The sequence below is a fragment of the Acomys russatus genome, chromosome 21 (genome assembly GCF_903995435.1).
Source record: "Acomys russatus chromosome 21, mAcoRus1.1, whole genome shotgun sequence".
NCBI classification, from domain to species: Eukaryota; Metazoa; Chordata; class Mammalia; order Rodentia; family Muridae; genus Acomys; species Acomys russatus.
Window position 1 is genome coordinate 46,659,928 of NC_067157.1, and position 22,042 is coordinate 46,681,969.

Below are 22,042 nucleotides of genomic sequence, written 5' to 3' on the forward strand. Positions count from 1 at the left end.
AGACAACCCACACACAGATGTACCCACAGGCCAATCTGATCTCTAAGCGCTCTAGGCCGTGGCAAGTGGGCAAAGCCAACTAGGAAACCATGTACAAGACGCTTTTATTGTCAGCTAGACTAATTTAGTGATGTCAGAAGGGATCCTGTGAAAACTGTCACCTGCACATCTATCCAGCAGCATGAACCTGTGTTCCTACCAAAACACCCATATGCCCTAGAATTTGAACTATGAAGCATGAAGTAGCCCAGGCCTTCATATCATGACTTGTGGTTCAGACCATCAGGAATTGAACTTCCAACCTGCCTCTTCTTGATCCTTTTTCTCCCTGAAATCTGCTGTGGATGGTCATCTGTGTCGAGGTTGCTGCTCTTGCAAAATCAATTAACCCCAAACATAATGCTTAAAAAATATATTTGGTCATTAATTTTGAAAGGACAGTGATAGAATGGTTTGTGACTTCAGCAAAATGTCTGGGGCCTCAGTGAAGACACTCATCAAGTGGGGACTCTGAGCGTTGCGGACGAACATCACCTTGAGGGCGCTTTGCTGACACACTGGTAAATGATGCCAGCTGGTGTCTAGGTCATTGGTGCAAGATGTCAGCTTGCATGCTGCTTGTTGTCTTCTCCACACTGGGCCTCTTGTGAGGTGACAACTGTTCCTGATACAAGTGATAAAATCAGTCCCCAAAACAGTTACCAAGGCAAAAGCTACATGGTCTTTTATGAGATCTTCTTAGAAGACATGAAGGCCATTTCCAGCCTATTTCATTGGTTACATGCAAGTAATGAGTTCACCCAGACTTGAAAGAGTGGGTCCAGATCCCCTATGTCTCCAGGAAGAGTACCAAGATCCCACTGCAGAAAACAGGTATATGAAGGACTTGGTATGATCTGCCTCTGGAAAAATAATAGTTGCCTGAAGTGATACCGCAGTGTCTTGATGTGGAGTTATGTGTGTGTGAGCATAGGTGACCACAGAGGCCGGAGGCATTTGGCCACCCTGGAGCTGGAGGTATAGGTGGTTGTGAGTCACCTGATATGGGTGCTAGGAACTGAAGGTGGGCCCTCTGCAAGGGAAATGAACACTCTTAATCACTGAATCATCTCTCCAGGCCCCAGACTCTACATTTCCTGTCATGCATATGTTTGGAATGCCTACTTTCTGACCCCAGAGGGGGAGGGTTGAATTGCTCCAAGAACAGAAGACTCAACTCTGGGTGTCTCCTAACATGTTACAGATGTAGCCAACAGAAACGAACCTCCCATGCCAAATTTATGCCAAAACCAACTTGGTCCTGAGAGATTTAAGCTAGGATTTTATCTGTGATGAAAAATAAAATCAGGGGGTTTCAAATATAGTCAAGCACATGATTCCATTTTAATGCAAAATCCCATATGGCCCACTTTGCCTCAAGTTGACTCCATCATCCTGTCCATATCTCCATGGGAAGTCATTAAGAGATTTATCTTCTGAGTCAGCTGAACGTGTTGATGTGCTACATACTTACCTGCAAGAACATCTAGTACATTTTAATAAAAATTGCACCAAATTGACAGACATTTCTGAATCAGACCTGTATGGTTTAATGGCTGTTGGTGCCAAGAACTCACTTGTGGGGATAGAGGAGTCCCAAGTGAACAGGGCTACCTGTTCCTGTGTTGGATTCTGGAAGGGACATGCACTTAAAGTTATCACTCCCACTGTGACCTGACACAGAAGAAGTTGTCCACCTGTGTCATGTGATATGCACTAGCGTCATGGTATACATGTGCACTAAGACTGGGTCCTGAGAATGTTACTCACCTTGTAGGTAAATAACTGCTATTTTGGAAAAGGATAGATGTTTCTCTTCAGTTCAGTTCTCTTCAGTCACATATTTCCCAAAGCGATACTCTTTTTTATTTTCCCTAAGCACAAAAATGTTAATTAAGTTCTTGAATGGCATAAAGCAATATCTTTGATGTCCTCGGTAATGCTGTGTCTTTGAGTCATAACAAACAAAGCATGTCAATGTTCTGGGCTTGCCCTTTCTCCTTCAAATTTGTTCTTTGAAAACCCTGGCTGCTATGAAATATGTCGGTATTCAGAATGAATAGTAAGCATGACAGGGGATGACTAAATGTTTCTAGAATCAAAATTGTGGCTTCTGTTACAAAGAATAGCAACACTGGCATTTGGGAAGAAAAAGAATTCTGAGTAAGTCATTCTTTCTAAGGCCTTAAAATGTAGAAAATGTCAATGAGAGGAGGTACACTGAATTACCCTTCAGATGTTATGCCTGATTCAATGTACTTGTTTAACCAGGAAGAAATAGAAAACACTTCTTGAATTATATTAGAATAGGACACTTACGGTAACAGAGAGACTCCACACTGTGCAGTGACTCCAACGCTCAGATGTGTCTAATAATGCTAAGTCCATGAATATGTGCATGTTTGGGATATTGTATAATGCATACATGTGTCTGTCTGTCTTGTGTTTCCTGGCATGCAATTCTTAAAGCCCTTGAAAACTCTGAAGTGATAGTGTCTTTTCCATGCTGATGGGTTTACTGGGCAGCTAGGAGCCCCTAGGAGCTGTCAGGATGTGCTTGCCCCTGGAAAGGTCAAGGCTTGGTTAAATTGAAGGTCTACTTCATCTTTGGTGGTCAATGACTTAACCAATCATTCTTAAACAGCAAAGCATATTCCCATACCCCAAAGGCTAAGATTTAGAGCAGCTGAGACTATGGAGGCATAAAGAGTACAGTGCACCCCAGCAGGGAGGGGGCACAAAAACACCACCATCCTCCCCGGACCACACATCCCTTCATATGTGTCTCTTGGCTCTTGTTCTTCGTAAGAAACAGAAACCACCATTTCCCTGAATGACATGGACCACTCCAGGTCATTAATCAAACCCAAGTCAGGAGAGAGAGTGTGTGAGTGCCCCAACTGTCGGCTGCTCAATTAGAAACACAGGGAAAACAACCTGGAGCTGGACAAGTGTCTCTGGAGGAGGCGAGAAATGGTCCTGGGGACTGAGCCCTTCACCGTGGGATAATCTGCTGTCTCCAGGAGGAGGGTGTTAGGAAGGAGTTACATCAGATGACTTGAAGTGGCTTCTGCTGGGGAGCTGCTTGATTGTTGGTGAAGAAAATCTCCCATGCATTTTTAGAGTCATAGAAATCAGCTGTGCAGGTTACTGGGGTGTGAGAACAGAGGAAAACAGTGTCTGATTTGGGTTTGTAGTCTTTTGTTTTATGGTCTTCCAGGGACTCAGGGGGAAAAAAGGAAGAAGATTCTGCCATTTATTTATTATTTATTTATCCTTATTTTTATTTTATTTATTTATTTTTGGTTTTTCAAGACAGGGTTTCTCTGTGTAGCCTTGGCTATCCTGAACTCACTTTGTAGACCAGGCTGGCCTCAAACTCACAGTGATCTGCCTGCCTCTGCCTCCCGAGTGCAGGGATTAAAGGCGTGTACCACTGCACCCAGCAGATTCTGCCATTTAAATGAGCTGTTTTGTAAAACAGCTCACAGCTCTATTCTAGCAGCCATGACTGGAAAAGAGGACAGGAGAGGCAGGGCACACCTCACTCGGGAACTCCATGGGGAAGACAGCGTTAGACTTGTAGTGTGATGACGGGACCCTTTTCAAAGAGCACTGATCCACTCTGTGTTGTCAGGATTTTGCCTTTTGGTGGTCACAAGCTGTCGTATGATTCATCATTCTGGCTGTGTGTGAGTCACCGACGCAGTCTTGTTAACAAACATCTGTCAGACTCCACCCTTGGCTCAAAATTGTTAGACTTTGATGGAGCCTGGGCAGCTGTTGCTTCTTGTAAAAATTCTCAGGAGATTCCAAGATATTCATGAGTTGAAGATAAATCAGTGTGCTTTCATAACTTATACAAAGGAGAAATTACACTAAATTCACTTAAAAATGATAATTTAATTTTTTTTTAGCAGGAGTGCATACCTGTAATCCCAGCAATCAGGGAGGCATAGACAGGTGGATCTCTGTGAGCTTGAGGCTAGCCTGATCTACAAAGCATAGACAGCCAAGAATATACAGAGAATCCCTGTCTTGGGGGAAAAGACCTGCTATGGCTGTGTACTTCAGGGCAGATATACAAGACCTGTCAAAATGTCTGTAGTATCTGCTCAATGTCACTGTAATCAATTCCAGTAAATGTGCAGTTGGAGAGTTTACATGGTACCCCAGTTGAAAGGGTGCATCCAATATTCTTTTAAAAATTAAATATTTTCAATTTTTTCTTTTTACACATGTGTGCAATATATTGTGATCATACTCAGGCCCTACCCGCTTCATGTCCTCTGAACACCCTCTTTCCCCAAGAGTCCCTCTTTTACTTGAAATGACCCAGTGAGTTTAATTAGTGTTGCTTACATGGGCATGGATGTGGAGTTCTTTACTGGATCAAGGGCAGCTTACTCACAGCTATACCACTGAAGAAAACCAGGAACCACTAAGAGCCTGTAGCTCTTCAGCCTGGGGTGGATCTTCACAAGGCACTGCCCCGGGGAGGAGCTTCCTAATAACCTTCTTCCTTAGACATTTATCTGCATACTGCATCTTATGAGCCATTGAAAACAGGTGTGTGTGTGTGTGTGTGTGTGTGTGTGTGTGTGTGTGTGTGTGTGTGTAACTGAGGATGAAATTCAAGGTCTTAAACTTGGTAGTTGAGTGTCCTGGCAGTGAGCCCCAGCTATCCTTGCAAAACTTTTTGACTTCAAATTTGTATTTAAAGTATGACTCTCCCAGGCACTAATTTTTTCCTGCTAAGCTGTACGTCGGCCGTGCACTTTGTAGAACATCTAGATGCATCTAGACCATCTTCCTGCAAAAAACAACGGCATCAACCATGGTGCTGTCTAATACAACTGGCTGTATTATCATATTTTTCGGACTTAAGATGCACCTGACCATAAGATGCACCCACTTTTTAGAGCATTAAAACAAGAAAAACAGTTAAAAACAGCAATTAGACCATAAGGCACACCCTAATCCCCCCCCCACACACACACACTTCTTGGGAGGAAAAAATGCATCTTAAGGTCTGAAAGATATGGTAGCTGCTTTTCTGTTGCTGAAATGAATGAGTGTGACCAAGGCAACTTACAGAATAGTTTCTTTCCAGATGATTAGGGTCCATGATGGTAGGGCCATCAGGTGGCAGCCATGGTGACCGGAGCAGCCCTTGAGAGCTCATATCTTAAACCACAAACAGGAATCGGGAAGGGTGCAGTTGAAACCGGACATGGTTTTAAAAACCTCGAAGTCCACCCCAATGACATACTTCCTCTAGCAAGACCACACCCCCCAAAGCTCCTCAAACAGGACCACATGTTCAAATGCCAGAGACTAATAGGGGAAACCATTTGTTTAAACCACCATACTGACCAAGGACTGCATCAGGAATAGCACTACCCCTAGAAAGAATGGCGATTGTAGGTGAAACAGAGCGCCAGCAGGGACCAATGGCAACATGGTCTGCCTCTAAGGCACTTATGAGAAAAGACCTTGGTCATAGAGACACTCCTCTGCAGCAAACCTGGGTGTGCTAATATGTCACATAGTCTTCCACGAACACTGTGACTTCCTCCTGAGTCATGCTGAGTGACAGTCTGGTCCAAGTAACTTACAACTCTGGGCTTAGGATTCTTTACCATATTTTCCCTTTGAATCCTTCCTTCTCTTTTTTCTTTTCTTTTTTATCTCTAGCTGCTATAGATCAAAGAACCTTCCCAAGGTCAGCTACTACATTATTCCTTTTGGAAGGGGGGGGGACCAATTAAGATTGCCTTGCTAGGAGAGTTTTCTCTCCAGCAGCTGGCAAGCCAGCGTCTCAGCACTCTCCTCCCCAGCAGTGAGATGAGCCTCCCCAGTGGAGGTCAATGTCAGGCCAGGCCAGGAGCCCAGCAGTTGCCTAAGCTTCCTCCTGGGTATATTCAGGGATGGAGTGCTTCTGTCTTCCTCAAACTTCCAGAAGATTCCATAGGGTGGGAAGAAACTGGAAAATAGAAATGGTATTCCTGTGAGGCACAAGTGGAAAGAACGTGAAAGAGTATTGCAGTACAAGAGGATAGTTGAGGTCACGTGCACCTGAGAAAAAACTAGAGTGTGTCAAGATCTCTAGGCTGCCCAGGGAGTGTAGTCCTGTAATCCTGGCCACTCAGAAATTTGAATCAGGAGGCTCCCAAGATTAAAGCTTGTCTAGGTAGCAAAGTATGATTGAGTCAAGTCTGGGCCTCAGACACAGTGAAGTCCTGTCTCCAGAAGAAGTGGGAGTCTGAAGGCCTGGAGGTGCAGCTCAGTCAGCAGAGGGGTGTTGTTTAGCCTGGGTGATGTGCTAACTTCAATCCCCAGTTGTGCACATGTGTGCGCACACACGTGCACACACTCATGCCTGCGTACACACACACACAGACACACACACACGTGTACATGCACACAAATACAGTCCCTTACATTTGAGGCTGTCTTTGTGCTTTCTCTGTCATTTTCTTTGACACCACATTTCTTCCTACAGAATCTTCCTATGTCTCCCCGCAGAGGCAGAATATGCTCAGTTCTGCCAACTATGCTTCAAGATAGAATCCCCCTCCATCTTTGGGTTTGGCACAGACTGCAAAGTGGCTAAAGCCTGCCCTGTTTGGTCTTTCTGAAGGCCCTTTACTCTCTCCACAGTGGCCCCTGGCTTCTGGAAGTAGTGGCGGGATCTCTGTAACGTGGCAGAAACCACCCGAGCCACGGATAAACCGACAACTTCGTTGTGCTCCTGTTTATACACAGTGGTTGCCAGAGCACCTGAAGCATTCTGGGAATCTGGGTGGCTTTTGTTTCTCAAACAGCTCCTTAAGGGTGATAGGCAGCAAACAGGCACTGTGTTTTGCCAGGAAAGTCCAATAAGGACGGTGGTGGCTGTTGTCAATTACTGGCGCTTTGACAGGACTCTGTTTTTTGTTTTTGGTTTTTTTTTCCCAAAGTCTATTTGCACAGCTAGGAAGCGCATGCCAGCAAGGATGAGATGATAAAGCTGAGGTGGCGCCAAAGCAGGACTAGAAAAACAGGCTCACTCAAAGAGAGGTTCTCCATCTCTTGGGTGTGATTTTTTTCCTCTCTCTCCATGGGCAGAATCTTCTGTTAAATTGTTAACTCTTGAAAGGAAATGAACCGTGGAATCCCTGTCAGATGGGGTGTGCTGTATAGTGGTGTATACAGTAAGTTATCAATCAATAGATGCTTCCTGGAGGAAGGAACGCAGACAAGCATGTGCACTGTGGGAGAACCCAGAGCTGGCAGCCCTGAAGAAAACTTGGCTTGCTGAGTTGGAATATTGTGTCTTTTTCTCGAATTGGGAGAGGAAAAAAAAAAAAAAAAAAAACCACAACAACAACCTGTGCTGGCCCTCATGGTTGCTGAAGTTCAGCACAAGTGTGTTTTGTCACATGGTGTACAGTGGAGAGAGAAGCAGTGTGTGTGTGTGTGGGGGGGGGGGCGCTACCTCCTTTGGAAAGAACCCCCAAACTATTAGATGGTAAGTTCTGAGGTGCTCTTGAACAAGAAAGAGGTTATCGTTGAATGAAACCATCACCCTGGGCCATAATAGAAAAGGAAGTAGTGGGTTGATATTTCATCACTCAATATGAACTAATTCAGTCTTGGGGGCTAGGCCTGCCCTCAGGACATCCAGGCCGTGGTAAGTTTTCTAGGTGGTGAGACGGTGGTGTGCGTGATGAGACACGGGATAAGCCTGAGAGGGAGACACGTGGGGAGCCCAGCTGAGGTCAGTGCTGACATCAATTCGCCAAAGCATACCTCGCCACCTCCTATTTCCAGGCCAACCACCGGAGCCCAGACTCTGGCTTCGTTTTCTGATGGGCTTTCCCTTTCTTTGTCTCTAGTCCACATGGAACTTAGACAGAACCTAAGTCGGGAATTTCTCTATAAAAAGCAAATATTAAAATATGCTGCTTGTAAATCTTACTGCAGAAGTATTGAATGTTTTTAGGGAATAGCATGGAGCTATAACTATATACATGTATATGACAACATTTTATAGTTAATGAATATGCATTACAGTAATGCTGAAGCCGTACAAAAAACACATTTGAAGTAAACTTTTAGCAGTCCCCACTTGTCTTTCCAGATCACTTCCCCTCGGCATGGAAGCCCTGTGGGAACACAAGGAAAGGGGATGCAGGCTATCCAGATGAGACCTGATAGGCTGTGGTCAGATGGTGGGAGAGGAGCATCCCATCTGTCAGATGTCTAGGGGAGGGGAATAAGTTAGAAGTCGGAGGGTGGATGGGAACAGGAAGACAAGAGTGAAGGGATTACAATCAGGAGGTAATGTGAATAAATTATAATAAAAATATGGAAATAAGAAAAGAAAGGACCCTTCAGATTGTTGTATTTAAAGAACAGAAGCGAGCAAATGTTAAATGCAGATTGTGAGGGCTGATGAGTTGGTTCAGCAGTTAGGAACACTGACTATTCTTCCAGAGGTCCTGAGTTCAATCCCCAGCAACCACATAGTGGCTCACGACCATCTGTAATGGGATTGATTCCTTCTTCTGCTGTGTATGAAGACAGAACTCTCTCTCTCTCCTCTCCTCTCCCTCCTCTCCTCCTCTCTCTCCTCTCTCTCCTCTCCGCTCTCTCTCTCTCACTCTCCTTCGCCTCTCCTCCACCTCTCTCTCTCTCTCTCCACACACACACACACACACACACACACACACACACACACACACACACATATGGATATATCTCAGCACTTTCTTTCTTAAGCCTCTGCCTATTTGGGATCCTATACAGTCTGCTGTAGATCGGTGTTCCTGCTGGTGCCAGGAGCTGTGTGATTCCCCTGAGATCCACAGCAGCCAAGATTCAGGCTAGTCCTGTGCTGCTGTTCTGTTTGTTTTAAGCATGGCCATTTTCTACTCCAGGCAATTACAACTGTTTACTATGAATTCCTCAGTGCAGGTGTTGTCAACAGCAGTGTAGGCTTTCACTTGTCACAACATCAGCAGTAGGGTCAATGTGCGATAACACCCCTGGAGCCTTTAACATGAAGGTGCTCATGTGCAAGGGCAGAGGGGAAAAAAAATCGTTATGAACCATTCAGTGGGGGTGAGGAGAGAATGAAACTGTGAGGTTGTGTTGTCGTAACTGGAGTGGTCATCCAGCGTCATGTCTGTCCTGTAAGAGCACCTGGTTAGGCTAGAGGAGTTTATTTCCACCAGAGGGAAAAGTTGAGAGAAGAGCCAGGAGCGCCCTGCTCCATCCTGCCTTGCCTTCTTTTTGTTCTCAGCGTTCCTCCCCTCCTCCTCCTTCTCCCCCCCCCCCTCCTCCCTGCTGTTGCTCTGGGACCCAGGCTGATATCATAGCTTATTCCGACCCTCATCATTCTTCCGACTGCATGATCCTAAGCAAAGAGGTACTCTGTCTAGGCTGTTAGGAGGCACACTATGAAAGCTGCAAGGGCAGAAGGGAAAGATACAGGAAGAAGGACCCGTGACTGAAACTGATGCAGCTCCTCTCCCTCCCCGTCCTTCTCGCTCTCCTTTGCCTCCTACTCTTTCTCTTTTTTCTTTCCCCTCTCTTCCCTCCTCTGTCTCTCCCACTTCATCTTTCGCCTCGCTCTCTTCCCACATCTGTCTTTTCTCTCCCCATTTTCCTCACTTCTTCGTCTCCTCCTCGCCTCACTATCTCTCCATTCCTGCCTCCTCCCCTCTCGCCTTTTACTCTTCCCTCACGTCTTCCTTCTTTCTTGACTTACCCCCAACATATGTAGCTCTTTCCTCTGCTTGTTGTTACTGGGTCTCTTTTGCGGACAGGTCTTCACAGGTAGGAAGAGGGCTGTTAGGCGTGCTAGACGGTGTCCCCTTTCCAGAGTTAGACCGGTACATGAGGACTCTAATTACCTAAATTGGGACTGGAGCCCATCGAGGAACAGAACATCATGGAGGCCTCTGCCCAGCCCACTTTTGGCAAGGACAGTAGGAGCTCAACAGAGGAACCAGTTTCCTGGCAGGAAAAACAGCTGTTCCTAAAGTGCTCTGGACACACCCAGGTCACACACTATTCAGTCGAGGCTAAATTATGTGCAGACTCCACACTTTCCCAGAAGCAGAAGCAAAATAACTTCTAATAATAACTTGGCCAATTACCTGTGACTCCTTGTGAAGCTTTTAAGGAGTGCCCTGTGTTTCCTAGTGGACAGCCTGCCCTTCATTATCAGATGTGGAGTTGGCATACTAGGTGCAGCCTAAGTACCCCAATATGCCACTTGTGTTCTCTTTGCAGGAATCACATCTCTCTGTTCCTCCAAAGGAGTAGCTATGGCTTCCCCTTGGTTGTAGTCAGCATTGAATGAACAGTTCATGCTGATGTCATATCTACCTAAGAAGGATCTACCCAATGTTCCCATTTTTGGCTGCCAGGTCACTATAGTTCTTTTTTAGAAAATCTTGGATTAGACACAAGTGGCCATCCTGGCTTCTTGAGACTGGAAGATGTGCATATCCATTAAGAATGCCTGATAATCTCTTGGTGTCAAATGTATCCACTGTATCTCCATTGTTGTCCAACTGTCTGAGGAAGTTCTCTGCCCCATTGTGGCCTACCAGAGATGTGTTCTGTCTCTATGACCCTGTCCTTCCTTGAATCTTTCTCTCTCTCTTTCTTTCTCAATGTATTCAGGAGTCTACACATTTCTATCCAGCACCTTAAAGTCTCTGGAAGAGAAGGACCACATCCACCGCGTCCTGGACAAGATCACAGACACTTTGATCCATCTGATGGCCAAAGCTGGCCTGACTCTGCAGCAGCAGCATCGTCGCCTGGCCCAGCTCCTCCTCATTCTTTCCCACATCCGGCACATGAGGTGAGGCAATCCTGGGTCCCATGGGAGAAATAAAAGATGTTGATCCAATCAACTCTGTCTGACAGCCAAAGCAGGTCGGGCTGCTAAGTAGGCAAAATACCTTTGGGGAAAAAAAGTGTCTGACTTAAAAGGCTAGGGGGAGGACAGAAGAGGGAGCATAGAACCTGCCTGGGACATTGGGCAAGCATCAAGGAGGATACCCTAGAGGATGGGATGTGTACTGCTGGTTTAAAGCACATGCAATGCTTATTGGGTGGTGAGAAAAGGCCAATCAAAGAGTGTCAATGAGCATAAGCCATCTCTCAAGACATCAGGCACATCTTTTATGGTTTTGGCATTACTCTCTACTGACAGGGGATGCCGAATGAAAAAGTCCTGGGCTAAAAACCAAAAAAACCAAACAAATAACAACAACAAAAAAAACTCATGCAGAGTCAACATTGATGTACCCATAGCTATCAAAGCCATCTTGTCACCTCTTTGGCCCTTACTCTAATTCAAGCCATCACCAGTCATTTCTGCACTACCTAAAATGTTTCTTAATTTCAGTCTTTTCTATTGCACTTCCTATAAAGCAGCTGGAGTGCTCACTTTGAAATCAAGCAAGACTGTGACATGTCTCTATTAAATTCTTCCAGTGGTTTGCTGTTCGATGAGAGTGTGTCACCCTCTGTTTTAAATATGTTATTCCTTGTGACACAGCCCTTACTGGTTATCTTTTGGGGACTCCTTTATAATTGAAGCCATGCTACAGTGGCTATTTTCAAGTCATTTATGCATTCCCACTGCTGGCTGCAGCAGTCTCTGCTGGGCTCACTTATTAGCTCTGCAACACAGGTGGGAGGCCGGTATCAAGGTCTAGCCAGGTGGCTCTGCTTTAGGTATGGTGTTCTTCTTGTACGCTAGCTTAATGAGGACATATTTTAGCATCATCAGAGGCACAAGAAGCCAGGCCAATGGAGCAAGACCATCTTGATACTTCGATTATGTCATGTATAGTAATGTTTCATTATCCAATTGTGTAAAGGCACTAAGTCCCAAATCCTAGGGAGTGGACCACAAGAGGTGATCACACCCAGGGAAAGCTGATCCAGGCCTCCTTGTTCTTCTAATAGTATCCTAGAGAAGGAAGCGAGACTAGCTCAGAGGAACATACCACTGCCAAAATGCCTGGCTGAGAAAGTGAGTTTCCCCTTGAAGAAAACAAGATAACTTATATCCTTTGTGGGATATAAAAACCATATGACCTCTATGAGTATCTTCAGTTGTTGATAGGGTTTCATGACTTCACAAATGCATTATGTGCTTTGCTTATCAATACTAGTGAGCGATAAATACGAGCCATGGCTTACTGTACCAACAGTGACAATGTATTGCAGAAGGTTTAGCATGGAAGAGGGCTTTGCTGTTGTAAAATACAAGTGAGAGGTAAATTTCTTACTCAAGGTTTGAGCCCATCTCTACTCTCTCTGCATAGTTCAAGCACACATCTGTGCCTATACAAAATACTGTTTTTGTACAGTTTGACTCCCTGTAGTCAGTCTGAATCATTGAATTCTTGTTTTGTTAGCTTGACCCTAACCATGTGTTAGGGCCATAACATAAATAATTTAATACAAGATTTCATCTGGCTGTAAGTGTGGTTCATTAGACTGTAGGAGAAAGATGGTGGCAGAGCCGAAGCACTTACCAGTGCTTTAAAGTAAGGGCAAAACAAAAGTAAAGTAACACTTCAATGCCATTGATGTTGGATTTGAGTTCTTAATGTGATTTGTGGCACTGCTCAAACCTGGACTTATTACCACCACTGATGTGAGTATGATGAGGACATTTCTCTTAGTTCTGCCTGTTCATAATTTACACTGCTATAGTCTGTTTTGTTTTATTCTAATTTTGTTATTTTGAGACACGTTCTCACTGTGTAGTTGAGGCTAGCCTAGAAAATACTACATAACTTAGGCTAGCCTTGAACTCAAAATTTTTTACCGTACCCCACTTCCAAGCAGTAGGATTGCAGGTGTGCTCCATCACACCCAGGTACATACTCCTTATTTTTAAAAAATTTCAAGCCTTGAAAGAGTTATGGTTTTCTTCCTTTACTGACTACCTAGCTGAATGGGCAAAGAGAAGTCCTTTGCCTACACCCTTCTCTCCTTTTCTCCCATTTCCTATTGGGAGCACCATTTGCTTTTCTGGGTTATGGCAGAAGATGGGTGATGTGTACGGAAACACCTGATCAGTAGGGCTGAGCCATTGCCTCGGGCCAACATAGGTCTCCTGAGCACAAGAGGTATTTGAAGATTCCGTGGAAACACATTCAGGAAACGAGAACAGACATTCACATTCTCCAGGACTCCACGGGTCTTAGTTCCAATTAGGAGCAACTCAAAGGCCAGTGGTGGCTGAGAGTCAGTCAGTGCAGAATGAAAAACAGGGTTTCTCTCTGAAGGACATGAAGGCAGATCATTTGGTCCTCAGAGAGCCTAGATTGGAAAAAATGATTTTACTGATATTATATTATTTCCTGAATATTATAAAAAGCCACTAAAGAGTTTAGGTGAAGGTGCCCACACAAGACAGAGGAAATGAGAACAAAGGGACATGAGCCCCAGCCTGAGGAGGGTCTCTGAAGCCCCTAAGCCTCTACAAATGTCATCTTAAGATGAATCATTAATGGATGAAAAGACTGGCTCACGAGTGTCCCCTCCTCCCTCCTCCTGGGAATTTCAGCCATCCTGGGGGTTCAGCTGTGGTCTAACCTGCCTCCCTCTGTGTCCCCTCTCCTCCAGTAACAAAGGCATGGAGCATCTCTACAACATGAAGTGCAAGAATGTCGTGCCCCTCTACGACCTGCTGCTGGAGATGTTGGATGCTCACCGCCTCCATGCCCCGACCAGTCGCATGGGAGTCTCCCCAGAGGAACCCAGCCAGAGCCAGCTGGCCACCACCAGCTCCACTTCAGCACATTCCTTACAAACCTACTACATGCCTGCAGAAGCTGAGGGGTTCCCCAACACGATCTGAGAGCTCCCGGGCTACCCCCCCAGTCCCCCCCCCCACCCCACGGTTCTGAGAATCCCCGAAGCATTTTGCCCATGTCATGTATCACTTTCGCAGAATTCTGTCTCCTGCAGTATACTCTGGCATGCATCCACCACCAGCGGCTTTTCTAGTATGAGTGGCAGTTCATTTGCTTGCTCAGCTCTTAGTGGCACATCTTCTGTTGGGAACAGCCAAACAGGATTACGGGGCTAAATCTTGGCGACAGCTCTCTTTCCCCACCCCCCTTCCTGCATCACTAAGTGTGAAGATTCCTATAGTTTTCACGACAGAATTGAGATTACTGCAACAAAGCTGCTTGTTGAGACCCAATCCTAGAGAGTAATCATTTCATCTCTGATTAGCACTTTGCAATGGCTCCAAGAGTAAGCCTCGGCAGAGACTATGAAGTGGCTCCTTTCATTGAGGCCATAGGGAAAGCTATCTCATGGGTTCCTGACAGCACCCCTCTTGTACTCCTGTGGCAACACATGACTTCATTAAAAAAAAATCTTGAGCCCCTGTAGGAATACAGGATGCACAAAGGAAAGGAAATTTTCCCTTATATTTGTCAAGACCATGTCAACTTAACACAGTGCGCATCCTGGCTTCTAAAGTGTCAACTGCTGAGCACTATGCACAAGCCATGGGTTCTAGAAAATTCTTACTCCTCATGACTTGTCAACTTCAAGTTAACGTATGAATTACTTTCCTTTGTGAGGGCTGCATGGTGTTTTGATTTTATTTGACTTTCATTTTATAACAGCTGTCCGCCTCTGGGGCTTGCAGTAGAGGCAGCCTGGGAACCTGTGCTAGTGAACCAAGCATTCTTCCCCATTGTGGATAGGCCTGACTTGTTCCCACATAGAGCAACCAAAGGCAGTCACATGAAGCCTGCACGCTGGCAATACCTTTTGATTTGCTTAGTTTCTTTCCTGGTTGCGGGGGCGAGGGGGAGTGCAAATAATAACTGTGTAGTGACTGTGACTCAGGAGTGTCTGAAGAAAAGAGGAAATAAGGGAGAAGAAGCAGGAGAAAGCAGGAGAAATGTGCAGGCTCCAGGCAGCGGCTTCCCAGGGATGCACTTCACAGTCTCACAGCCCCACAATTCACAATGGGACTGACCTGGGACAGCCACTGGCTGCTTGCGTTTATATTTCAGCTGTAAGCCTGATTGGAAGAGGTAACAGTAGATGCCTGGGCTCCTGGAACACCTCTAGGAGCTTGGGGGAAGTCATGGGGGCTACAGCTTAGAGCACTCATGACGTAAGCCACTGAGGAGTTGTTTAGACCAGAGTGTCCTTGACTCTTCAGAACTTATCCTAAAACCAGCTGGTGTGGCCTTGGGGAGAAAAGTTTTGCACCAGCCCTGCGAGCCTGCCGCCCCCACGGCTCATATTCTTAAACTTCATAAGCCAGAGAATGAGAGCAGGATTGGCCCATGAGCATCCTTTGCACCAAGGGGACAGAAAGAAAGGCGTACCCTAGCCACAGCCACCCAAGGCCTCTGGGTTCTTGGCCTCTCTAGTGCAACTAAGGATTACTTCCTTTTCTTCACCAAAATGAAAGTTCAGTTTCCTTCCCTGACTTCACGATCTACAGTTTGAACTCCATTGAGACCAGATGTGTTAGGCAACAACCCAGGTGAATGGCTAGGCTTCTCTTGGTCTGTCCTATTTGGAGTGGTGGGTTCCATTAATTTCTGGTCTCCCAGTTAAGTGACTACCAAAGAAGTGGGAAGCTGGGTGGGCCAATTTATTTTCCTTCTTCTTTTTTGATTTCTCATGTTTGTGCATCCAATTCTGGGACACTTTTATGTATCTGCTTTAGGAATATGTTTAAGAACATAATTCTTTTGTTTGTGTTTGTTTAAGAAGCACCTTATATAGTATAATATATATTTTTTTGAAATTGAATTGCTTGTTTATCAGACAATTGAATGTAATAGTTCTGTTCTGACTTTTAATTTGACTGGGTTAATATTACAAAAACCAAGGGAAAAATATTTAGGTTTTTTGTAGACTTTTCAAGCTACTGAGTCATGTATGCAGTTACTAATGCCTACAGCCTGGTGATTTTCATTTATATGAAGATCACATTTCATATCAACTTTTATATCCACAGTAGACAAAATAGCACTAATCCATAAGCCTATTGTTGGATGTTGAATGATAGACACTCTTATGTAGCAGAGATTATGCCTGATAAGGAAAATTATTCAGGGCAGCTAATTTTGCTTTTACCAAAATATCAGTAGTAATATTTTTGGACAGTAGCTAATGGGTCGGTGGGTTCTTTTTAATGTTTATACTGAGATTTTCTTTTACAAAAATAATAAAAAAAAAAAACAAAAATATAAAAAAAAACTTCTAGGACTTTAGATGATGTAATATCAGCTAAATCCAAACAATACTCTAGTGGAAGGTTTTACATTATCCATCTACTGTGTTTGTATTCATGTTGTGACAATGCATTTGAAATGGGCAGAGAACACCGGACAGCTGAACTGTTAGCCCAAGAGTTTCAAACAATGTTTGGAAGTCTCTTTTTACCCTTATCTGAAGTGCCAATTTTGAGCAGCTGACATAAATCAGCTGCTGTTGTGTTGGGGCGTTGATGTCAGAGAGCCAAACCTGTAACTTCCCCTCACACAGAGGCAATTTAAAATCTGGATGTCATGATCTACCTAGAGAGTCAGGATGAGGTAGGTAGATCTAGGAATAAAGGGGGGAATGGGAATTAAAAGTGTAGAAATTATTCTGGCACCTTGAATATGCCCCAGGTTTCAGAATTTCACTTCTGTCTGCACTGTACTAAAACAACACCTAGCTCCGTTGGCAGCCATTTCCAAAATGGCGGCTTGCTTCCTGAGGGAGAGTGTGGTGGCAGCAGTGAAATCCAAAGAATAATCCAGCAAGGGGTCAGCCTGAGTTACTTTTAGCTGTTGCTCATCTTGCTGATTTGATTCTTGTCATCCAAAGAGAAGATCCTATCAATGTAGGTGACAAAATCCAGTCCCCAAGGAAGTGCTATTCTTGATAGATTTCCCTGGTTAACATTGCAGATATGTTTTTCCATGCCATATCTTATGCCTTTGGGGGCTGAACAAGTGAGTGACTTATGGATAATTTCCTTTTAATCACATTGTGGCGTCCACACTTCGAAGTCTTATACATTGAAAGGTCACCAACTCCAGCCATTGGTTGGGAGTTACCCGTATCCCTGCGTGAAGCCGATTACAAATCGCTTCCCATTCGTACTTTGCAACTCTGAGATGTATCGTGGATTGTGAGGATGATCACTAGGACCATAGTAATGTCGAATATTCACAGTCAGATCTGCTTGGGGAAGCTAAGTCCTTTCAAGGCAAATAGAGTCACTAGCGCACGAGGCAACTATGATTCTCTTTGGTGCAAGTCTTGGGAGGTTGAACAGCTGACATTGCGCACTTCCTAGATTAACTCCACGAAAATGTACTCTCTTTCAACTGGAGCAAACAAATTATCCATCTTTTCATTAGTGTGAGTATGCTCTGTGTCCAGCCTCATGTCTTTTCCATTTAAATTAAAGTGTGGTCTCTTTAAGCTTGTTTTCTAAGTGATTGCTGTTTCAATTATGGCACTTCAATTTTGCACTGTCTTTCGGAGATGTAAGAGAAATTTCTATTTGCTTTTTTTCCCCCCTTCTTTCCTTAGCATCCAAATGTGCCTGAACTTTTAAAATATGTAAATGCTGCCATGTTCCAAATCCATCTTTAGTGTCTTTGTACAGAGCTGTGCACCCTGGAAATAACATACAGTCCCGTGGAGGAGGTGCCTAAGACGTGGACCCCTTTGCATTCACAAAGAGGTCATTGGTCATAGAGACTTGAATTAATAAGTGACATTATGCCAGTTTATGTTCTTTCACAGCTTACAAACAATGCTTTTTGTGCACTGCATATTCTTCAGTGTAGAGCTCTTGTTTTCCGAGGAAAGGCACAGATGCCCGATTGTGTTTGGCGGATTACTGCACTCTCCTGATGCATACGACTATTGACGTGATCCCGTTTTGTCGCAGCTTTGCTTTGTTTAATGAAACACACTTGTACGCCTCTTTTGCACCTTGAAACAGTGAAGACTCCAGCGGGATTGCTCAAGCACCTGGAAACCATCTTCCCGACATATTTGATGTTCAAATAAAAATAAACTAAAGGCAACAGATTGTGTCTGGTTTTGTTTTGTTTTGTTCTGTTTTGTTTTACTTTAATGCTCTGTTTCTTGTTAATGGCTCATTGCCGGCCGCATAAAAGTAAAGAGACTCGAGGATCTGGTAGAGATCACAGTGAGTCTAAATGCCGAGTCCTCCCCACTTACCTGGCACCGAGTTAAGAGGTCGGGATGCTGATGTTAGAGTGACTGGGCTTCAGTCTGAATCTCCATAGTGAGCAAGTTTTTGAATCGTTGTCAGTTCATCAACACTTAGTTTGCATGGGATGGCTGTGAGGATCATGTGACACACTCATTTAAAGAGAGCATCAGAGAAATTATTGCAAGTGTGTAAATACATGGGTGCATGTTCTGGAACCGAAATAATTAGTTCAAAAAATCTCTCCCCCACTGTGAAGGCGTATCAAGGTAACTGATCCACCCCAGCCCGGGTTGCCATTTTATGATTCCCTTTCCTTCTCAGAGCTACCAGCAAGATCCCTTTAACAGGCCATTTCTATGGTTTAACTGATGAAAGGGGGAGGAGGGATTGCAACACCATGTATGAACATGCTCTGCAGCTAGCTTGCCTAATTGAACCCTTTAAAAAATTTTTTAAATTTAATTAATTCAGATTAATCTCAATTGTTATCCCATCACCTGTATCCTCCCATTCCTCCCTCCCTCCCGCTTTCACCCTATTCCCCTCCCCAGGTCTAAGACGGAGGGGGCTCTCCCCCACCACTATATGGTCATAGGCTATCAAGTCTCATCTTGGTAGCCTGCTTATTCTTTCTTTGAGTGCCATCAGGCCTCCACACTAAGGGGAGGTGGTCAACTATGGGGCACCAGAGTTCATGTCAGAGTCAGTCCCTGCTCTCCACATAACTGTGGAGAATGTCCTGTCCATCGGCTAGATCAGAGTAGGGTTCGATGTTTACTACTTGCATTGTCCTTGGTTAGTGCAATAGTTTGAGCAGATCCCCTGGGCCCTGATCCACCCGTCAAGACGTTCTTCTTGTAAGTTTCTAGGACCCCAGGATGCGCAATCAAATCCTTATTAATTGAACCCTTATTCTTCCATTTGACATGTGACCCTGAGCAGTTAAATTGTGTTCCCCGGTTTCTTGACTTGTAAAGTGTGGAGCCCTGCACTTTGCGTTGCTACAGCAAAATACTTGAGACCAAGGAACGAACCAAGTAAAGTTTACTTAGCTCCCAGTTCCGAAGGCTGAGAATGTAAACAGTGTGGTGAAGCTGAGACAAAAGTGTCATGGCGGGTGAGGTCACAGTAGGAGTGAAGGCAAGAAGGACCACACAGTGAGCCAGAGAACCAGAGAGCTTGGAGGGGCCAATCTTGCGTCTTTATAGTAATCTTCCTGCCAGAGAACTAACTGGGATAAGTTAGTTATACGGCTCTTACAAGGATAAGATCTCTTGCCACTGCCCTGTTTTGAGTCTTCGGCTGTCTGTGGCACAGTCCAGTCTTCTAATGGAGTATGGTGGAGGGGGTAGTGCCTGGATTGAGGGTTGCATCAGCTCACACAGTGCCTCAGGACCAACTCCCAAGATAGCTTCTTAGGGTTTGAGGGCTCACTTACACTCAGGATCGCCACGTTTAGGTTTGATTTTCTGAGAATTCAGAATGTACAACCAGGGCGAGGCAACATTTCCATATTTTTCACGATTTGGCTCATGTGTGTTAGGTAAGGAATGACTTTCAAGTTCATGTCTGTGATGACTTTCAACGGAGAATGAGTGGTTACTGCAGAATGAGTAGAGATAAGCACAAGGGATGGCGTCCATTCACAATAAAGATCCTCTGACGGAACCACCTACAGGTTGCCTTGGACACCTGATGGAAGTGAAGGGTGGGGGGAAAATTCTCTGTCCTAGGTGGCACTTTGCATGGAACAGTCAGCAACTAAGCAAAACACACTGGGAAAAAAAAATTTTTTCTCACATTGGAAACACATTCAGTTTTCCTTTCTACCTGAGAATAAAATAACGCACGCTTCCCTACACTGAAGCTCATGGCATGCATCTGTTTGCTTCACTCCCTATTTCCTGGTCCTCTTTACAGCTTTCTCCTGACAATAAAAATGCAGTTATCCAGCCAGGCGTGGTGGTGCACGTCTTTAATCCCAGCACTCAAGAGGCAGAGGCAGGCAGATGACTGTGAGTTCGAGGCCAGCCTGGTCTACAAAAGTGAGTCCAGGACAACCAGGGCTACACAGAGGAAACCCTGTTTCAAAAAACCTTTAAAAACAAACAAAAACCCAAAACACAGTTATCCTTATTTTGTAGGTGAGAAAACAGAAGCTTAACATGTGATTTTCCCAGAGTCACAGACCTAGTGAATGGCAATTGTGGGCTGGCTCTTGCTGCATTTAACACCTTCACGACAGGAAGTGCCTGCCCCTCTTTGAGCTCCCCAAGGGCTACTGAAAGAGTACCCATGTACTGTGGATTGTGCATTTATACAGGCTTTTACATTTATGAATATAGTATAAGGAAAACATCAAATAACTCTGAAGGCAAAACATAATTCTTCCCCTAAAATGTGCCACTGTGGGCAGGAGGCTAAATGCTGTGTCCTCGGCATGCTGAAGAGATGGCTACCTATGTCCTGACGGCCTTTGCATAGGAAAGCTTGAGAAGTGAAATGCTTCCCCTTGCGTTTAGGGTGGCAGCACTTTTGGATTCAGATGTTGTCCCTGGCTACCTACCTGCCTACACTTGGAAAAGCAACAGGTGACCAAACAGCTCTTTCCTCTGGTCCAGTGCATCAGAAGGAACTGTTTCCAGCCAATATCCTAGACCGTGAAGGCTACAGGTTCAGCCTTTGTGCCACACCAGTGTCTGTCTCAGAATCTGAGCATCCCAGGGCAAGGGTCGGTGCCTCTGTTTAAGCCTCCCTCCTCTTATGTGCTGGCTTAGGATCCAGCCATAGATAAGTCACTGGGCATCTGTGTAGCACTTTACAAGACTGTCCCTTTCATCCTAGTTAGGTGACTACAAAGAAAGAAGATAAAGGCAAAGGAGTATTTGGGAAAGAAAGAAAGAAAGAAAGAAAGAAAGAAAGAAAGAAAGAAAGAAAGACAGAAAAAAGTTGCTTTTCTTATGGATGAAAGTGGGGATGAGAGCATCAGTGGTCCAGCCAGGCTGGGAGTAAAGAAAGCAGCACTGAGGGGCCAGCCCTTCACAAAGTGACAACCATCCACACACTGCAGAACAGAAAGACATCCACACACTGCGGGATAGACAGACACACATGCACTGCATGACAGACAGACATACACACACTGCAGGACAGACAGACATACACACACTGCAGGGCAGAGAGGGATCTGGAGACTGTGTAAATACACTGTGTGCTCTTAGGCCTCCCTTCCATACGCCAACTTGTCATCAGCTGCCTCTTCATTGAGATGTCAATGACACTGGGCATAGCCAGTGAAAGGTTTGTGAGCTGGTAAATGTTTTTATGGGCTGATGGAGTTCTCAAATTAGATTCAGACTCAGTGGAGTCGAAAGCTGTAAAATGCCTGAAGTATTTCCACGTTTACAAGCAAGAAGAACATGATTGAACAGCTAGGGCCTCAGACCACAGGCTGGTGGGAAGGAGGACAGGCAAATGCATGCTGTCAGCTGCAGGCCAGCAGGGCAGCAAGGACTGGGTCACTCTGCAGGGAAATCTTTCCTTTGGGATGCCTGGAGTAGATCAGTCTCTGATGCTCAGTCCTAATTGGGGAAGCATTTCCTTTAAATGGAGGGAAAGAGTGGAGTGCGAAATGAAGAGTCTACTTTTCTTAATTCTCGCTCTCTCTCCTCTTTCTCTTTCTCTCTTTCCCTCTCTCTGTCCCTCCATCCCTTCTCTCTGTGTATAGATAGGGGTAAGGAAGTACACATG

General features: G+C 44.9%; 1 protein-coding gene across 1 annotated transcript in view; it reads left to right on the forward strand.

Annotated features, from left to right (window-relative positions):
- Esr1 (estrogen receptor 1) overlaps nt 1-13,942 on the forward strand; it is a 124,520-nt gene extending 110,578 nt beyond the window's left edge. The window contains exons 4-5 of the mRNA XM_051164124.1: nt 10,720-10,903; nt 13,693-13,942. Coding sequence (XP_051020081.1) covers nt 10,720-10,903; nt 13,693-13,927 — 419 coding nt within the window. The 3' untranslated portion in view covers nt 13,928-13,942. The remainder of the gene's footprint in view (nt 1-10,719; nt 10,904-13,692) is intronic.
- The last annotated feature ends 8,100 nt before the right edge of the window (nt 13,943-22,042 follow it).